This window comes from Nyctibius grandis, chromosome 3 (assembly GCF_013368605.1).
Source record: "Nyctibius grandis isolate bNycGra1 chromosome 3, bNycGra1.pri, whole genome shotgun sequence".
In the NCBI taxonomy this organism is placed as follows: domain Eukaryota; kingdom Metazoa; phylum Chordata; class Aves; order Nyctibiiformes; family Nyctibiidae; genus Nyctibius; species Nyctibius grandis.
The window spans coordinates 64,805,962-64,826,116 of NC_090660.1; the positions used below are offsets into that span (position 1 = coordinate 64,805,962).

A 20,155-nucleotide genomic window follows, 5' to 3' on the forward strand; every position below is an offset into this window, starting at 1 on the left:
GCTGTCCCATTCCACCACAGACACCATTCCCAAACATGTGTGCACAGGCAACCTTACACAGCAGTAAGTTTTCACCTGCCAGAATGCAGCAAAGGCATTTCAGATGAGCCAAATGCCAAGTGTCTTTATCTGTAGACTGAATGTGGTAGCTGACATAAACTCTTGTGGACATATAAAATAGTTTGAGACTTTAGACATATTCATGTTTAGGTGATATTTTTTGTGTGAGTGCATTATAATTAAGTATTAAATTCATAAAATTTTACAGTGAAGGCTGTGATGGCAAAAGAGATTGTACTAAGTTCACTTAAGTTTCCTTTTGTCTTCCCTCCTTCCCATTCCTGCTTCCATTCCTTTATCCCTGTGTTCATTTCTTCCTTCTAACCTTCTTTTCTCCTGCCCTCTCCTATCATTCCTCTTTTTCCCTCCATCTGTAATGTCTTTCAGTTCCTCCTTCAGCCTCTTCTCCCATATCTGAAAAAGCACTATTGCTATAACTAGCCACACTCAGGTTTGCTACCTGACAACAGCTAGCACAGGAAAACCATGAAGCAGGAAGAGCTGCTATTTCAAATCTATCGGCAGATGCTTTAGCCAGAAGATGCAGCAAAAAATAGGATTGCCTTAGGAAGGTGGGCAAGCACCATCTGGGAGGAAGGAAAGGAAAGCTGAGAGATTTGACACAATTCTGTAAGATCACACTACCTGCAGTTCAAAGACCACAGTGCATTTATTTCCCATACACTTTAAATAGCAAGTGACAGATCTCCAGCATTTTATCATTCATACTCATGTTCTAATATGATTAGATGTGGCACATGAATCTGGTTGTGGCAGGTATTAAGACATGTATGACAGGCATTTCTTCACAGGTTACTGTACTGAGCTGTAATTTTTATTTCAGACATATACATGCACACAATTACTATTAAGAAACACTCTATATATGTGAAACAGGTTGAGTATATAGGTAAGCTCTAAAGCACAGTTTTGCACTGAAAGCCAGACACATAAAAATGACACCTTCCAAGTATCCCTGAAAACTCTAACTTAGCAGTACTATTATAATATATTAGCCCTGAAAAGTCAAACCTCAACAGGAAAGTGAAATGGCTTTCTCTACATCTTGTGCATCAGAACTGCTCCTTTAGTGAACATACCTAGACAGAAATTAAGTCAAAAGTTGCACAAATTTTATGATAGCTTGAGGACATTCAGACAAAAGGCAGCTGTGGTTAGAATCTGGCCTACCAAATTATCATAGACATCATCCTCCTTTACTTGTCCGGAAAGCAACACAGCAGAAGGACCTACTCATCACCAGATCCTATCAGCTGCTATGCAGCACGCCCATTCTCACCCAAATAGCTTTCCAGATGGCAATTGACCACGATGCATAAAGTGGAAAGAATCCAGCTTAACTGTCCAGGAGAAATATAAGAAGCTCTTCTGAATTGGCACACATGATGAGGAAATTACAGAGTAACAAACACAGAATACCATTCTGTTGTTTCTAATAGCGATAGAATAGACCTGCACTTTGGGTGTTGCACATTCAGGTGTCACCCATGAGCCACTGTCACAGTCTGTAGTGGACAGGCTCTGCGTGAGCTCCATAGCCAAGGAGAAAGTTCACTCCAAACCAGGCCCATCTAACTCATTCTGTAACAAGGGCTGAAATCAAACAGTACACAAACTATGCATCTTCTATGCAAAGTAAAACTTCCATCTCTTTCAACAACAACTTAGCTTTGTGTTGTAACTGACCTAGAAATAATTAACATTCAGATTTACGATGCTGCTCATTCTATTTTCTCTTCTTTTACCTCTTTTTTCCTATTGGAGTTTGTCATCTTCATCCTTTCTTTTGAATATCACATCCCAATTCCTAGCTCTCAAACAACCGTGCTTCTGTCATACCCCTCTCCTTCATTTCAACCAGTAAAAACAACTTTCTCAGCCTTTTGGGTTGCCTCAGAAAGGTTTGATTTTCATTTCCTTTTATGCCTGTGTATGGTCACACTACATATATAAAAACAGTGAAATAATAATACTTAACATATAGTGGTCTAAGCACTCACCTGTCGCCTAAGCAACAAATAAATTAACCTGCAAAAAAAACCCAACCTCATCCTCTTCATGCTGAGACATAGGGAACATATATTTCAAATTACCTAATGAAGCACACCATGAAGAAAAGGACACAGCAGGTATTAAATGAAGGCACAGAATGGGAAAAAGACAAGGCGATAGCACATTTTCTGTATGAAACGAGAGCCTTACCATCCTGCTGGCCCTGGAGGTTCTGAGGACTTTGCATTCTCTCTTCCAGATTTGAGCTGAGGTCAGAGTTCACAGCTGACATCCTAGTCGAGTCACTCATATCGAACTCATCACTTTCTATAGAACTTTCATCCTGCAAATTGAAAGTTTCAGAGACATGTCAGAAAACATCGTACGCCATTCACATTATACATGCAGTCACACATTCCTGTTCCTTTCACTCACACCTGGCATGGAGTGTAATCAAGCTAAATCTTTGTGTATATAAGCAAACAAGCAGAGTGCATAAAGAAGAGCAAGGAAAACACAGCGTTTATGTGATATGATAATCTGACAAATGCAATTTGTTCAACTATGAAGATACTCCATTACCGCACTCGTAACTGTTTCCATAGTATTTTGCAAGAGAGGGCTAGTAACTAGAGACCCCATACCACGTCCTTGTTATTCAAATTTGGTAGAGGAGAGCTCTCCACATTCCCTGCCTCAATTCTTTACTTTTCCCAAGCAAGGTCGGTAACCCCATGATGACCACTCACAGTAAGAGTTCCAAATGGCAACTTGACCTAATAAGACTCCACGACCAAATTCCCTTGACATGATGTCACCCTTACACTTCTACTGTGCTTAAAGAAGCATCTAATAAAATGATAAATCTTATGAAAGTCCTGAGCATGCTCAAATGGCAAACCATGCTTAAAGAAGCATCTAATAAAATGATAAATCTTATGAAAGTCCTGAGCATGCTCAAATGGCAAACCAAAGTAATATAATCATATGAGAATCAGTTCAAATTTATTCTACCTCATACATCTTCAATATGATTTATCCATCAAGTCTAATTACAGAGTCTCTACTACAGATGATAGCAGAAGGCAAAAAGAAAAAGTCCTGATCAAATATTTTGTCATCAGTCATAAAAGCAAAACAGTTTTGGACCTAGTCCAGCAAATGTTCACATATGTGTTTAACTTTAGTTTTTTCAGTCCCACTGAAGTTCATGTGTGCACTCATGGATTAAAAATTAAGCATCCACAAGTCTTGCTCTGTAAGCTGCTGAGGCAACACACAAACCTATGGTGATATATTTTCAGAAACAACTTTTCTGAGATAATTACTTCCGTTACAAAGAAAAGCCATTTAAAGAACATACAGAAAAAGAAGGCAGATAACTTTGTATCCCCTAAAGATTATTTTAAAATACTTTTCCAATTAACATATTAATTTGTTTAAATAAAAATAGAACTTTGATTAACAGGATTTTAACTATTTTTTCTGTGTTGCTCACCAGAAGTGACTTAGAAAAATAGCAATCTTTAGAATATGATTTACTGTGTATTTGTTGTGAACTGGTTTCTACAGATGCTAATACAGCTGCTTTCTTCTTTTTGAGCACTTTGCACTTAAACCAGTTCCTCTCTCGGGTCTCAGTGATGTTTCCAGCTTGAATGGGTGTTTCTCTCATTTTTGGAAGGGAAGTTCCCTGCAGTCACCACTCCTGTTGAACGGGGAGGAAATACAGCCAAACGCCATTCAAGAGTGAGAGTGGGACAACACGCAAGGTGATGCTGTTCTGCACTGTCACACCAGGACAATGACAAGTAATGAAAGAAACATACCTTCTTACCAAAGTTTTGTAAAAAATGAAATGGAGGAGCGAGGGCTTCGCTGTCGGGCACCTGCCTACCTGCCCAGATAAGGCGGGAGCACCCCAGTTACAGCAGCAGTAGCAAATAGCCAAACACTGCCCTCACACAAGAACCATGGGATGTGGTGCCCACTAGCCTCCTGACCCATACAGACAGGACTGAGGCTCACTCCGAGCTGGTTCTGAGGTTTTGGGAAAACACACACTGCTTTCTCAAAGAGCAAGATCAGAACACAGACTCCCCCAGACCTTCTGGAAGGCTGTGCCTCTGTTAAGGCACAGCAGTATTCCTCATTGATTCCTGAAGGAACCAGCAAGCAGCAGCAGCTTACATTTTGCAATTCGCAGGTTAGGCAATCTGTGTGGGCTCCCAGAAAGGGAGCTCTGGCTATCCAATGCTTGCATAGGTATAAAAACACACACATGGGATGCCTGTTTGCCTAAGGCACTCTGAAGAACATCTCCACCTCACTCCCCGAACTGTGTAACCATTTATCTGAATCGGTGTGGACACACAGGCATGGGAAGAGGAGCTGGGAGCCACTGGCATTTTGTACCAGTTGCAGCACAGCTGTAAATTCCCACACAATGATGAGTTCTCCTGTTCTTCCCTTTCATAGCTTAAAAATGATGAATTGAGGATAAGAGAATTAGGAGGCTTTCAGTCACTGTGCTAGCTAGTTGTGGGATCCAAGTTTACTCCTGTCTCAATTCCACCCCCTCCACAAGAACAGATATGATTGATGAAACCTTGGAAACAGAGCCTTCCTACAAACCCAAGCATGTTTTTGAGGTGCATGAGATAGTTTGAATGTATGCACCAGAAATCTTCCTGCTTTGTACTACAACATTTTCACTGCCATTTTGTTCTCAGTGCAACAATTTACAGCCCGAAGAAAAAAAAAAGAAATTCTTAGCAACTCTCTGCTTTGAGAAAAGATGTAAAAATTATCTTGAGAACTTTCCTTGTGCCCACTCTGACCTGGCAAACACATTATTACCAAAAGATACCAAAAATTACTCTTCATAAATCCAGTGCTGCAAACATTTCATACACAGCAACATTAGAGCTGCAAAACTGAGCTGGGTAGGGAGGTACCAAGCAATGGTGCTTCCTGCTGCCACCGTATCGTTGCCACTGGTTCATCTAGATGAAAAACTGTTTTAACAAAAATTTCAGTCATCAGACCAGAAAGACTACACCAAAACATTCAGGCTGTAGAAGCACTGTGGCAGGTGACCCTGATCCAGCATCCGTGTTGTGGGAGGAGTAATTCTCAAAGGGAAGAAGTGGGAAAACCAGAGTCCTTTAACTCCTAAGGCTACTGAAGGGATAAAGTCTCTTCTCTCCTGCTGCTTGAAACCCTGCTGCCAGATTCCTGAAAAGGGGCAGCACACAGAGGGGAGACTCAATATGAGGGAAAGACGACCAGGCTGTATTTGTGCATCAAAAACTCAGAGTTGGGGATCTCTCCCCACACCCTCCACGATTAAAAAAAAGGCAAAAGAGAAACAAGAATTCTGATATTTCTAGAAAAGTGATGAAATCCCCATTCTACGCGGTGTTCAATAAGTCATAAATCTCTACCAATAGCCCCTATCTACTTATTATGAAACCAAATCTGGCTGATTTCACAGAAGCCAGGAGTCAGTCAGGGTCTTTGACACAATCCAGCTGCTAAGGTTGTTTTTGAGGGTTTTCTTTATTGAAAAAAAATCTCATAGTCAGGCAGAAGGACACAGCATGCAGGACTGCTTTTTGGCTGGCACATTGCCGGGCTTCTAAATATTTGGCAGCTCAAACAGTAAATGAACACATTTCTAGCAAAATTAGTTTATTACAAATAATTTCGTAGGTGCCATCCAATTGATGAAGCACTTCTTAAGATCTGAAAAAAACTCTGAATAAATCACAGCACAAAAATAATTTTTGAGAAGAAATAAATGCAATTCAATTCCAATTTTCTCTGAAGAAGCTTGATTCTCAGACTACTTCTCTTTCTTTTTTTCTGTCTTTTTATTCAAAGTTTCAAAAGCAACCCCTACTCTTATTTATTAAGCTTTTTGCCTTAAAGATTGTAACTGATGTTGCCAGGGCTTCCATCTATCTCACTATAATGTGTTGCACCCTGGCTGCTAACCTTGAGAACACCATGGCATTCATTTCAGCTGTTAATGGTATTGCTTCCTAGAAGAAGACAACGAAAGTCACTGCTGAGCACAGCACTAAGTCTCAGGTGAACATGCTGCCCCCCTTAACCTTTTCACTGCTCCATACAGTGAAAGGGAACCTCCAGGTAATTTGAAGCAGTACAGCATATTAGCCCCAACCACAGAAGGGTGGTAAGTCATGACATTTTCTCTCAATCTGATTACTTGCACACAGCCTTGGTTTGGTTTCAGACTCGCTATTTTAGCAATGAAATGATAAAGATAGGATCAAGATTCATCTTCAGTTCAGTTTCCTGGCTACCACAAAGACAAGCACCTAAGAACAAAGGAGAACAGAAAAACAAACTTAAAAGATTTCAGGTTTTACCTCATCTTGCTGTGAATTTAGTAGCTGTAGCTTCATGTGTTTCATATAGGCCATAGTAATTGGCATGTTGTAATCAATCATACTGGTCACCAAAGTTGGAGCTTTTCCATTATCTGCAATAAAAATACTTATTATACATTATATGTTAATTGTGGAGGCTACTTCAGCCTACTCTGCAGGCAAAGTCAGACAGTTATGTCATTCTGTTCTAACTTTGGCATTTTCAATGGCTTGTAGGCTGTACAGATGGAAGTCTCCCAAAGAAAAATGAAAATCAAGTTCAAACCCTGAAAAGTGATGAGTTCTTCGATCCTAAATGACTACAGCACACGCATCCTATCTATTCCTTATGTTTAAGCCCCCATATCAACATTTCCATAGCAAAATAAATTATTTCCTCCAGATAAAATCATCTTTCTATTGACGGTTCATATGGTATTACGCTCCATCCTTAAGCAAAAGCAGAAGATTCACTACCTTCCAGCTTAAGTAAATAAGATGATTTGACTTACTGAACTGTTCCAGTCTACCAAATTTTTATGAACCCTCACTTAAGCTAGGAGAATATAAATGGGTGTCAGGAATACAATGACTTTACATCCCACTATTTGACACTAAAACTACCTTTATGATCTGCTCCATCTGGGTTTAAATGCATTCTTTTCTGGCACTCTGAGCAGCTCATTAGAAATCGTGTCACCGCTTCTCTCGGTAGGAAGGCATAGGTCTCTGAAATCTGAAATGAATAACAAAATATAGGTGGTGTTATATAAGCTGACTGAACATGATTTAACAGAATTGATCATTTCCAAATAAGGCATATTATCTTATAATGCCAGGAAGCACAACGAAAGTATGTTCTCCAAACTATGTAGGATTTCAAGAAACATCTATCCAGTCTGCTTGTCATCTAATGGCTAATAACAGTTGATAGTGAACAAAATTTCACTTACATCAAAAGAGGTTTCATTTTCTGTTTACAGTTTTTTCAATTTCTTTTCAGCAAAAAGATACATAACAGGCATCCCAACTGAGAGATGTTTTTAGAAAAAGTTGAAAAGCGACCTTTTTCTTATAATCAATACCAAAAAAAGAAAGTGCTTGGCTTATGTGCTCTATTTTTTTTATTGTGACAATATGTAGACAGATACAGGACTCAGTGCATTAGCAGCAATGACAGTCTCCTTGCTATTTTAACTTGGTATTTGACTGTTTTGTGAAAATATTCTTGTAAAGCTTGTGATTTAATACAGTAGGGCAAATAAGTTGCTTTTACTAACAGTTACAGAATTTAGGAGTTGCTTGATTTTAGAGACTGTGCTTTACCTGGAGACACCTTGAAACAACAGATTTTGGTTGTTTCCTCCTTCCAACATTATCATTCTTCCCAACCACATACTCACAAGGAAGCATCAGAGGGATTCTTTTCCTTTTTTGCAAGGGGAGAGGAGGAAGCAGTTACTGCTGTTTTTAAAGATTGCATTCCCCCTCCCCTCCGCAAGGATGCATCTATCTTTATAGACATTTTTGTCTTGCTGAAAAGGACCTGGAGGTAACGGTTTGTGCCAAGCTGAAAATGAGCCAACAGCATACTCTCTGATCACAGATAAAGCAAATCTCATACTGGCTACATTAAATGTACGGCCAGCAGATCAAGAAAAGTTACTATCCCTCTCTACTTGGTGATGGTAAGAGAGTAGCTGGAATAATGTGCCTGGCTTTGCCTTCCACAGCTCAAGAAGGCTGCTGAGAAGCAGGAGGGGACTCTGTGGCAGACCACCATGGCAGCTGGAGCCTAAAGCAGGTGACTTCAAGAAGTGGTTAAGGGAGCTGGATTTGTTTCATGTGACAAAGAGTAGGTTATGAGGCAGGGAGAGATCTAATTGCAGCCTGCCACTGCCTGAAAGGGAGTTACAAAAACTGTGGAGAGAAACTCTTCAGAGGGTATAACCAGGGACAACAGTCACTAACTGCAGGTTGGGACATTCAAACTGGACACCAGGAAAAACACTAGGAGGCCAGTGCACTGGAGCGGGTTTACCAGATGGGTGGAAGAATCTCCAAACTTGGATGTTGTCAAGACATTGCCAGGAAAAGCCATGGCTTTTCTGTGATTTGTTATATAAGTTTAGGTACATACACCAAACAGTGCAAGTGTTGTAAGGAATCTATAGCCCTTCTTTTCCCAACCAAGGTGGTTGTCTTGAAATGGAGATAATCCCCAAAGAAAGACAAAGTCCCAGCAAGAGACTAAAAGAGTCAACTGATATCTGCTTGTATTCCCTTACTGTAAAACCTACAGCAGGATTTGATTTCCTATCAAGTGTTGATATAAGTCTCTAGGAAGTGCAGAAAGATGGAGGTGGGATGTATGAAAGTGTGAATACAGAAAGGACGACACGCCTTTCTTTACAAGCTCGAGAAGCAGGCCTGTGTGAACCTCATGAGATTCAACAAGGTTAAGTGCAAGGTCCTGCACCTGGATCGGGGCAACCCCTGGTATCAATACAGGCTGGGGGATGAAGGGATTGAGAGCAACCCTGCAGAGAAGGACTTGGCGGTACTGGTGGATGAAAAGCTGGACATGAGCCGGCAATGTGCGCTAGCAGCCCAGAAAGCCAACCGTATCCCGGGCTGCATCAAAAGCAGAGTGGCCAGCAGGTCCAGGGAGGTAATTCTCCCCCTCTACTCTGCTCTCATGAGGTCCCATCTGGAGTACTGCGTCCAGCTCTGGGGCCCCCAACGTAAGAAGGACATGGAGGTGTTGGAACGAGTCCAGAGTAGGGCCACAAAGATGATCAGAAGGCTGGAGCACCTCTCCTATGAAGACAGGCTGAGAGAGTTGGGGCTGTTCAGCCTGGAGAAGAGAAGGCTCTGGGGAGACCTTATTGCAGCCTTTCAGTACTTAAAGGGGGCCTATAATAAAGATGGGGACAAACTTTTTAGCAGGGTATGTTGCAGTAGGACAAGGGGTAATGTTTTTAAACTAAAAGAGGGTAGATTTAGACTAGATATAAGGAAGAAATTTTTTACAATGAGGGTGGTGAAACACTGGAACAGGTTGCCCAGAGAGGTGGTAGATGCCCCATCCCTGGAAGTGTTCAAGGTCAGGTTGGATGGGGCTCTGAGCAACCTGATTCTATGATCTAGTTGAAGATGTCCCTGCTCACTGCAGGGTGCTTGGATTAGATGGCCTTTAAAGGTTCCTTCCAGCACAAACCATTCTATGATTCTATGATTCTTTGGATGTAAATGGGATTAAATACTGTGCAAATCACTCGTGCTCCTCAAAAGGATGCTAAGAGGAGGAGGAATGGCCTGTTATAACTCTCTTACACTCTTCTCCATGGCTTGTCACCTACCCACCCTGTGTTGAAACTTACGTTTCCTAAAACTCCATGGACCAAATTTATCAGTGACAATTCTTTGGAAAATTGGTGGAGTTCACGTTAGTGTTTGTTGATGTGACATGAGTCACAACAGGAAATACACAGGAAATGATGCATTGTAAAATAACAATGCAAATTATATTATCCTGTTTATGGTATTGTTGTTTAGGCTGTTTATTGTTGTTGCTTTCTTATATAACAGAAATCTTATTTTGGCAGAGGAGAAGGGGATTAGTATAAAAGCAAAATTTGTTCTGTGATGAAAATTGGCAAAGATTTTCTCTGGGCCTGAAACAATTTATCTGAAAATGAAGGCACTAAATGAAGCCACTTTTGAATGAGAGTTCCTACCAAAAAAATATTTTCAGATTATTTTTCCTGTTTTTTATACCACAGAACAGATGCTTATTTACCTTTCTAAATATAAAAACATTGGTTATACTCATGCTTTATGAAGTCTAAAAAAAGAACTTAAAATCAGCTAGAATTTAGCACTAAGAAAATTGGTAAGTGCACATACGCAGCAACCTCTCTCTCATAACATTTAACACATTTAGCACTGTATCGAAATTAGTGGAGTTTACCCATGGATTCATTAGTTGCCTCCATTTGATAGGAATGCTCCATTTATTCTAATCAAGCATCTCTGTCAAAATTCCAGTTCTGCTCAAACAAGATGAAAATCCTCCCTGAAAAGCAAGTGAGCTAGGACCCAGATTTCATAGGTATGCTCCACTGACTACAAGGGAACTGGGTTTTATAACTAAATTTCTCCACATAGCAGATGCTTATGTCTCCAACCTCCCACTGCAACACAGTTTTAAGGATGCCCTTCCCTAAATAATACCAGTTTCCACCAAAGGCCTACCCTGTTTACTTTGTAATTTGAATCAATCACAGTCCAAGACTTCAGCCTGTATAAATTGGCATAACACAATAGGTAACATGTTAAAAAAGATATGTAGAGGACATAACCCACAGCTTTCCTTACGCTTGCTCCTTGAATATACACAAAAAGCTCTTCCCAATTTTCAGTGCCAGAAAGCTTACAAAAAAAAAACCAACCACCAAATCTCAAGCCCCCAACAGTGCAGACTCCTGTTTGCCTTTCTCATTAAAGAGGGGCACACCTACTTCAGAAGATGCAGATAGCCTCTTGCTCACCAAACCCCCTGGCTTAGCACCAGCTGTAGCCGGGAAGCTCTCTAACCAAATTAGCACAAGGCTGAACACGTTCTCCTATACTTCACCCCTCAGCAGAGCTTACCAGCTTGTGAGCAGGGTTGGACTGATGTAGTACCTGGAGCTGGCTTGCATGTGATTATTTCTGAGCACAACCTGGAGGCCTATGACACTTTCTAAGTAACTATACAGAAATATCTTAGACAGTGGTCTGACTTCATCAGGAAAATTTCTTTCTGTCCTCTATATGAAAGAAAGCAATAACGACTCAGTCCTCGCTGATGCTGTGTATTCTCACTGCCTTCAGTGGCCTTGCTCCTAGCTCTCTTCTCAAGGCCGTGAGCTAACAAAAAATATAGACAGATCATCTCATTCAGTGACATGCTGTAATAAAAGAATACTGTTTTATTGCAATTCCACACAAAAAACCCAAACCCGCACACTTAGACATTTTAAGAAAAAGCAAAGCCAGAAAAGTGAGTTGCAGTGGGGGATATTGTATTATTTACATCCACACACTGACAATGCAGACTGGCATATTTTTAGCATGACTTACAAGAAACTGCTCATGCACATGCCTATACCAACCAAAGAACAATCGCTGCTGATTTATCATATTGCTAGAATTACTTGGATTGCTTTAAAAAAAACTATAAGTATACTTTTTTCAAATATTATGCTTTAGAAGTATCCTTATGTGATTCCTTATTCTTACTAGTGGTTTTATTGCACATTGGTATATCTTCTGTTGCTGTAGAAATGCATTATCTTGTATCTGGATGTATTCTGTGTCACAGACAAATTACAAAATAACCAGATTCTAGCAGATTGGTGTTTAGGTATTGTGCACTGGGTATAGCTCTTACAGTTGAATGCTTTTTTCATTGTAAAGGGAAAAAAAATATGTGAAGAAGAAACTAGACATCTGGAGCATTAAGCGAAGAGTGCCAAAATCATACTGGGTTTGTTTTAGTCCCAGAAGTCACAGGATAAGAAGCAGAACATTTCCTAACAATACAGTCCACATGCACCTACACATAATTCATTTAAACTCTGAACTCAGAGGAAAATAAAACCAGAGTTGACTCTAGTGGTTTCAGACTCAAAACTTTTATGATCTTATTTCACCGTTCACAAAAAAGTCTACAACATAATAGAATTTGACATATACCAACCCATCCAAAACATCGCCCAACAACAAAGGCCTTCCAGATCTATAATTAACCTACATGCTGTTTACTGGATCCCATGAAGAGCACAACTACTACCAGGCAAGTAATCCAGTACCTGAGCATGTCATTTGATTTACACTGGAGCTAAAAGTGATGCGTGCCCTAATTGTCTCAGAAGCGTATTGCATTCCTATTGCATCACTGCAGGCAGAGAAAACAGGCAAAGTCTCCTTTATGGTCTCCACTGTTCAGATTATTTAAGTGCAGGATGTTGTGACGCTTTCAGAGCTACACTTTTACTTGGAAAATTAACAAGCTCTAAACTGAAAGGCAGATTTTAGGACACATATGGCAGAGCAGGAAAGACAAGTGTGAGGAGAGGGAGTGAAATTTTGCAAGTGAACCTATTAACCCCTAAAGCATTAACATGGAGGATGTATGTGTAGTCTGGAAGATACAATGTGTCAGAACAGAGATTTTTTTTTTGTTCTGCGTATATATTTTTTTAATTAAGGAGGGTAAGGGGAGGAAAATGATGCAAAGAAGACTTTCAAGAGGGGAGAGAGGGATTGAGAGTGAAGATGGTAATCTGTCCTGGGCCCACAGCCATCAAACCAGGTGGCAGAAATCAGTTTCTTGATGACAGGAGGGCAAGCCAGCCAAGGAAAGTCCTCTCCTTTTCTCAGCAAGAGGTCAGACCAGAAGGCTGACATAGGAAAGCAGATATATTACTGCTGGGAGTTTTATCAAGAGCTCACTACCCTGCTATACTGGGGAAAATGCTGTTCCCTCTTGTGCTAAACTTGTGCTTCACAGCTCCCTTTCCTTCTCTTCCCTCCCGTGTAGCAGAAGCCTCTTTCTGCAAGGGAAGCGATGGGGAGCATCTGCTAGCGGGACCAGTGCCAGGACACTCAACACTCACCCTTTGCAAACAAGCAAGAACAAGTCTGTAGGGTAAAAGTGCACAGGACTTGGCTATTTCACCATGCACGCAAAAACAGAGTGGATGCAAGGATTTAAGCATGTTAAGGCCCTGCACAAACCTCGTATTCTTCTGCTTCCCCAAGGACAAGGTTTCCCCTGGACGGAAACCAGTCAGGCCCCAAAAATGCTTTAACCCTGTTTGATCGGGGAAGTTGTACTGGAAGGAGATGATGTTGTTGCACAGTGCAAGCTGTCAAAAAATTCTTCCCCGAGGAGAGGGGACTCACAAGTACATTCTTGTTTTGGGAGGGGAAAAATGTCACGCCATGGTCCACAATCTGAGGAAAGTTTCTCTTAGGGTGACGGGAAAGAGGGAGGCGATTCAACAGCCTGATCCCAAACCAAGAAACATTTATTACTGCAACAGCTGGATGAAGCACAGGACCCCAGATATTGTCCCACATCTAACAGACTCCTGTTATGCCTCAGATGTTATATATTTATGTACTACCTATCTGATCAGATTCTTGCCTCAAGCTACTTTCCCTTGACACATCAATATCTCTCCCATGTTTTACAAGCCTGCTTCTCTTCCAGCTCATCAGCCCAGTGCTCTTTTTCATTCATGGGTTGGGAATTTTATTAACTGACCCATTTCTCCTCCTCAGACATCGCAACCCTCACTCACAACTCAAGTTCATTGCTGTAACATTTCAAGGCTTTGCATGACGGCTATGTAGGCTCAACAGGCAGATATTAGATCATCCTTCACAGGTAAAAATACTCAAATAGAGTACGCACATAGAATTTAAGGTGTTTAAGGTGGCTACAAGACTTACACAAACAGTTCTCAGATAGATGATTCACTTGGTTATAGGCAACTTTGTCCAGATATAACATACAAAGGTGAGGCACTTACTGTTCATAGTCTATTGACTAAATGAATAAAAGTCTAATATATTTTTTAAGAATATTAAAGGAAAATAAGATCTACTCTGAAACATAAGGCTTGATCACTAAATCTGGCCTATCTGTACCCATAGCTGGGCCTGAAAGGAGACAGAGATGTTGTCCATCTTCAGTCATGTCACAGACCATTTGAGTTTCTTGAAAAACGCAATAAGGCTATTTTTTTTCCTGGTTTGCACGGAATCACAAAGAGTTGTCCTAACAGCTTGAGCCTGCTGCATCATGCTGCTACTGTAGCCACAACTTTTCCCAGTTACTCCCACATCTGATATACCTCCCAGTTACTCCCACATCTGATATACCCCTCAGCACTTGAATTTAAATTTTAGACACAGATGAAGAGTTTAAATCAAGAAATGCAGCTCTGCAAAGGCACAGAAAGCCACCTATGCACTTGTTGAATGCCTTTCCCAACACACCAGACAGATTCTTCTCCTGAACACTTCTCCCCTGCGCATCCCTGTCTCCACTTTGACACCGCAGTTCTCCTTTCAGGGTGGGATGCCTATACAAAAATAAGTCCTTTAGGACAGAGAGTGAAAAGTACTATCCCAAAGCAACACAGTTCCTCTAGGACACTGAGCTGTAGCAGCAAGTGCTAGCAGAGCCACCCCTACAAGGATCCTCGGTACTTTCTCCCGACTGCTTAACCAATCCCTTGCAGCAGCACATTTCACCCTACCTCCTATGGAGCCCGGCAGAGGACCCACGAGCAATGCAGGATGAGCAGGGACCTGTTTGGGCACTGCTGCTTTCCTTGGCCCCAAGGAACATGCTCTTTTCACCTTCTGCACCTTCCTAGTCACCTATGCCCCTGCTGAGCAACTGACTCGGCCAGGCCTCGTGTCACATATCCTGCCTTTGTGAGGGAAGCATCTCTCAGAACAAAGCCCTTGACATTTTCCCTGTTTGTAAACTTCCCTGGGAACCGGGGAACTAGCTGAGACTATAAACATCACATTAGGTATTCCTTAAGTCTGGTGCACTTGTATGTCAGTGCTGCAATACTCCGGATATGATTTAAAGTCCTTGGGTTTTTTTTATATATATAAGCCAGGTCTTTTTTTTTGCTGGTGTAGATCTACCTACAGTTATGCTGTCAAGGAACACAACCCATCAATCTTACAGTGTATAAAAGTCAGCCACTTGAAATGAGCACAAAACCTGCCAGTTAAATCGGAAGTTCACTCTTTTTTGCGTATTTTCAAGGTTACTCTCCCACATCATCTACATAGACTTTGTACAACTCCCTTCTCATTTGTTAGTGTGCAAAGAAGAAAATGGGACCTTATTCTAAACTTAAATATTGAAGCACAGATGCTTTCTTAATTAATCTATAGGGTTTGTGCCAAGAAATCATAAAGTTTGAGTTTGGTGCATTGCTGCCCCAATTAAAATATAAAGGCTCCCTTCCAATACGCTGCTCTTTTAGAGGTACCAAGTACCGCATCCTATTTATCTTCCTGTGCAGCACCGCTGTAGGAAGTCCCACAGAAATCAGTTGTAAAAATGCCATTCGTTTCTACACAGGTAACATAAACAAGTCAGTTCAGACTACAGATTCACTAACTGAGTTTCTAAGCTGTTCTGAACACGCTTTCAGAGAAACATACTGATATATTTTAGCACTGCAGCATCTGGGGTGACTCTACCAAAATTTAAAAAGACCCTACCTATTCCAAGTTTGTTACTCTATATGAATGCAAATTAAGTCAACTTTGACAATTTCATTACCCTTCTAATCATGCTTGAGTGCTATTCAAAATTTTGAGTGGAGAAGGTTCACTACTGAAAATAGAGACTAACACATATATAAGCAAATTAATTACTTGAAATCAATATGTTGCAATACTTAGGGCTGTGCCATTAATTTTTTAGAAATACTCAAGTACTGAAAATCCATGACAATATTTATGAACTTCAGAAGTTTAGCAATTTTGTGCCAAAATTATGGTGGTTTTCCTCATCATTTCTCTGTTAAACTGTTTCAGTTACCTAGTCAGAGAGCAGAAGCAATGTGATCATCACATGCCATGAATTATGAATAACAAACAACAGTTGTAGCATACAGTTTGTGAACCATCCTTCCTGTAAAAATTCTTCACTCAAACTATTTGGTGAATACTTATGCATGATAAATACATTCACAGATCTCAAGGATGATTCACTTTTGACATGTGAATAAAGAAACAAGACTAAATTAATCTTGTTCCCAATTCACTTAATAAAATTAAATCCCGCCAAAGTACTCCAGTTTGATTTATAAAGCTTTTAGGGCATAATGTTTTCTGAGACAGTTACCTGAGACACTACCTCTTTCCTCCTGCAGTGCCACAGAGGAAATAGATACTGCATGGCTTGCTGGAATAGACCAAGAATACAGCTCATCATTTTTAAGGAAGGCATTTTCATGGACAGGTCCAGTAAAGGAGCATGCATTTCTCCAGTTAGTCTGGTAGAGTTTGAGGCCTGTTTATTTAACCTAATTCTATGGAAATCTTTAAAAATTATATATGTGAATCCTGGCCTTGGGAAATAAAACTCGATGTCCTTAATAAACTAATATGCAATGAAATGAATGCACAAATATTGTAGACTCTGGTAATGACACAAACTTACATTTGAGCATCTTTATCCTCTGCTCATAACAGCGTAATAAGTTCAGGTTTCAATTACAATAAAAGTTAACATCAAATGAAACTACTGTGTAGGCTATTGAATCTGCACAAATAGTTCTCCTCACAGGAGAGACACTAGCTGTCTTTCATGCTGTTCACAATAAACAAATTTCTTATCTGACTTGGAATCATGGGATTCTTATGGCAGTAAATATTATACTTGGCTTATATTTGTAGGATGACAACCTGAAGTATTGTATTTATAGCTGGCAGCATTCCTTCTACTTGTATATTATTCTGCAAAGCTTGTGACCTATACCTTTGAACAGCTTACTGAAGTAAAATAAAACAGAAAGGTCAATGAAAATATTACTTTTCCAATGTTTTCTAAAAAAAGAAGACCAAGTATCAAAATGGCCAAGGTGACAGATTAAAATTAGTTTAGAGTTTGTGTTTATTCACCCTGAAATACCACTCCAAGCCTTACAAAGCACACCCAGATGACTAGTGTCTTTCCTTCATACATCTATCTTAAGGTCAATACCGCCGGGAACAAATTATAAGAAATCTTGCCAAGAGCTTATCCCACAACAAACCATCTGAAATAGCCTATAAATAAAATATCTATGAAGGGATTCATAGATACATAGTAAAGATTGTTATATACCTGAAAAAAAACAGTAATGGAAAATAGCTATTTCTTACGGCTAAAATTGAATGGGTATCAGAAATCTAGAGTTCCCACACATTTTGGTGACAAAAATGCCTGACACGAGTACAGGTTGTTTTTAAGGTGAAGAACACAGTGTTCAGGGTGACAGGTCACCTCAGGGCCCTGTGTACAGCCCCCCTCCAGCCCCATCCCACTGGGGCCATGGGGAGAGGTGCCTCGGATGCCCTGCACCCTGGCCAGGGTGGTGGGATGTGCCCTGTCTGGGACCCCCTGCCCTGCCACTCTGGGGGAGCTCCCGGTACTTCAGCAGCTGAAAACAGATGGGCAGGTGAATCAGGATCAACCGCTGAGCATGCCTGGCACTATCACAGCCCTGTGCGTGGAAGTTTGGCCACCCAAATCCAGGCAAGCGGATACATTTTAAGCACCTTGGGAAAGCACGGTAAATGTTTCCTTAGTTCTCAGTAAGAAAAGAAAGTGTTATAATTGTGCCACTAACCACAAAAGCTATTTATAGCTATTTTAAGGCAGTGGCTGAACTGGTTAGGTCAAGCACCAATGTGCAATTAAAAAACTTAGAAATAATCATTTCTCTCTAGAGAAATGCCGGTTTATGCACGTTTGAGAGCTACCCTCTCAATACTTCTTTCACTGTACCTAGCAGCTTTCCAGCCTTCTGAATTTAGGATATTTACATGTTTCATACCATTAAACCATTAAGTATACTTAGTCTGCAGCGATAAACTATAATGCAGCTTCATTCGCAGCTGAAGTACAGCACCTCATTTAGCAAAGTTGTGCAATACCTTCCAAGAATACAGAGTTATGAGAGAAATTGTCAAACCATTACAGAAAGAATAAATTCTCTGCCTGTACAAATGAGGAAATCTCTACTGAAGTCAATGGATCTGGCCCTTATTACACAGAAAATGTGGCATTATTGGAAGATCTCTGAAATAGATCTGAGGATGAGGGTTAGAGTACTGATGCAGCTAGAAAAAAACACAAATTGCAAGCCCTGAGACTAAGCCCAAATAATTCACGCTTTTAGAGACTGATGCTCACTTTTAGTTGGTTGGTTGCGGCTTTTTACTTACTGCTTTATACGTTCTCTTTTGTCCAGCATGTTTTCTGATTTGTTCTCCATTAGGCCCAGTTTCCACATGCATGGAATAGATAATGTCAAAGAAATCTTCTACGACGGCTACCCGCCGTAAAGACAGCTTCTCATCTACACCTACTCCATCCTGAAAAGAGAAAAAAAGAGAAAAGAAAAAGTAAGGAAGACAGGATGAACAGATAAATTACGATAATCATGAGACGCATTCTCTTTTTTCAGCAGGAAGTTAAAGGGAGTTAAAGACCCTTCCACTGAGATCTGAAGGTCACCCACCCTGTGAATGATGGAAACAGTATTGTAGGAAAGACGTATGATGAGAATGATCATATGGACCCTTGCAGCACTCTATTTTGCCAAGCCAGGACATTTGGTCTCTTGATAGAAAGTGATCTTTTACTCCAGTATTTAAAAAATGAAATAAAAAAGTATTTGTGCTTCTTTCTCCAGATGCACAAACAAGATTCAAAGGCAGAGGCAATCCCAAACACGTGGCACAGAAATGCATTATGCGGCTGTTAAGAAGAATGCAACAGCTCTTTTATCCTCTCATTCCCCTCCCAGTAAATCTGTACCTAGCATTTAATAAAAGGTTTTAATTCACAGGTGACAGATCTGACTGTAATTACGAATACAAAAGAAGTTGTTACAAACAATTTACCCCTGCAAAACCTGCTTGAAAATATACTACATGAAGACATATCACAATATGAGGAAAAGGAAGGGATATTTTTAAAATTTGTGGTTTTGTACACAGATGTCCAGTAGCAACAAGTGACAGAAAAGTGAGGACACCTACCATCTGATTTTCAAAAGTGATAGTGCCATGGTAGCTAAAGACTTCTAAAAGAGAAACAGTCCCCAATGTCTCTGAGATTAATCAGTACAGTTCAATTCCCGCCTTTTAAATAGGACTATCCATATGAGGATTTTTTTGTTTTACAGCTGTTTATAGATTCAGTTCTAATGAAGGGGCAGGAACTGGGACTCTTGTTTTTCCAGAGCAGGCATCTATCAAGCAGGCTGTGTTTTGTAATACAACACAAGTATATGAAGAATAAAATGAGAATGGCCAATTCACTTTTATTCCAACACAGCATTTGAATTTCGACCTCTGAAGTCAACAGTGTCACCTAACCTTCAATGAGTATTTTAAGCAATAAATGCATTCAAAACTTAACACGTTTGATAATACCCTTACTGTTGCTGTAATTCATGCCACAACAAAACTCATTTACACTGACCCCTTTGTGACAAAACACGTGCAATTATGGCTGCGGTGATCAAATAAAGACCAGAAATGAAAAGGCAATAGTTATGTATAAGTCCCAGTTGCCACCCCCCTGCTAATAACTTCCTGCTAACCCATTCCAGTAAGTTTGCTGGATGTGGACAAACATGATTTATTTTTCTCACTGCCCCTATTTTTATTCCAGCCCACTTACTTTTATTTTTCGTAGAGTTCATGGCACGAACCCAAATAATCCCAGTGTCTCCAAAGAAGCCCCCAGGGTGACACAGAGGAGCTCTGACACATTCCCAGTAGTGACAGAGAAAATGTCAGTGCCTTTATAGCATAACTTCCTAAATGTGCATGACTCCAGATGTTATCAGGTTAGGAGGTGTTGATATGCTACCAGC

At 40.4% G+C, this 20,155-nt stretch overlaps 1 protein-coding gene across 4 annotated transcripts in view; it reads right to left on the reverse strand.

The window, feature by feature from the left end:
- Nucleotides 1-20,155, reverse strand: part of NOL4 (nucleolar protein 4) — a 203,645-nt gene that overhangs the window by 147,961 nt on the left and 35,529 nt on the right. For all 4 annotated transcript variants that reach the window (XM_068396614.1, XM_068396613.1, XM_068396611.1 and 1 more), the window contains exons 2-5: nucleotides 18,495-18,644; nucleotides 7,095-7,206; nucleotides 6,471-6,583; nucleotides 2,284-2,416 (exon numbers count right to left, since the gene is read on the reverse strand). In XM_068396614.1, coding sequence (XP_068252715.1) covers nucleotides 2,284-2,416; nucleotides 6,471-6,583; nucleotides 7,095-7,206; nucleotides 18,495-18,644 — 508 coding nt within the window. The remainder of the gene's footprint in view (nucleotides 1-2,283; nucleotides 2,417-6,470; nucleotides 6,584-7,094; nucleotides 7,207-18,494; nucleotides 18,645-20,155) is intronic.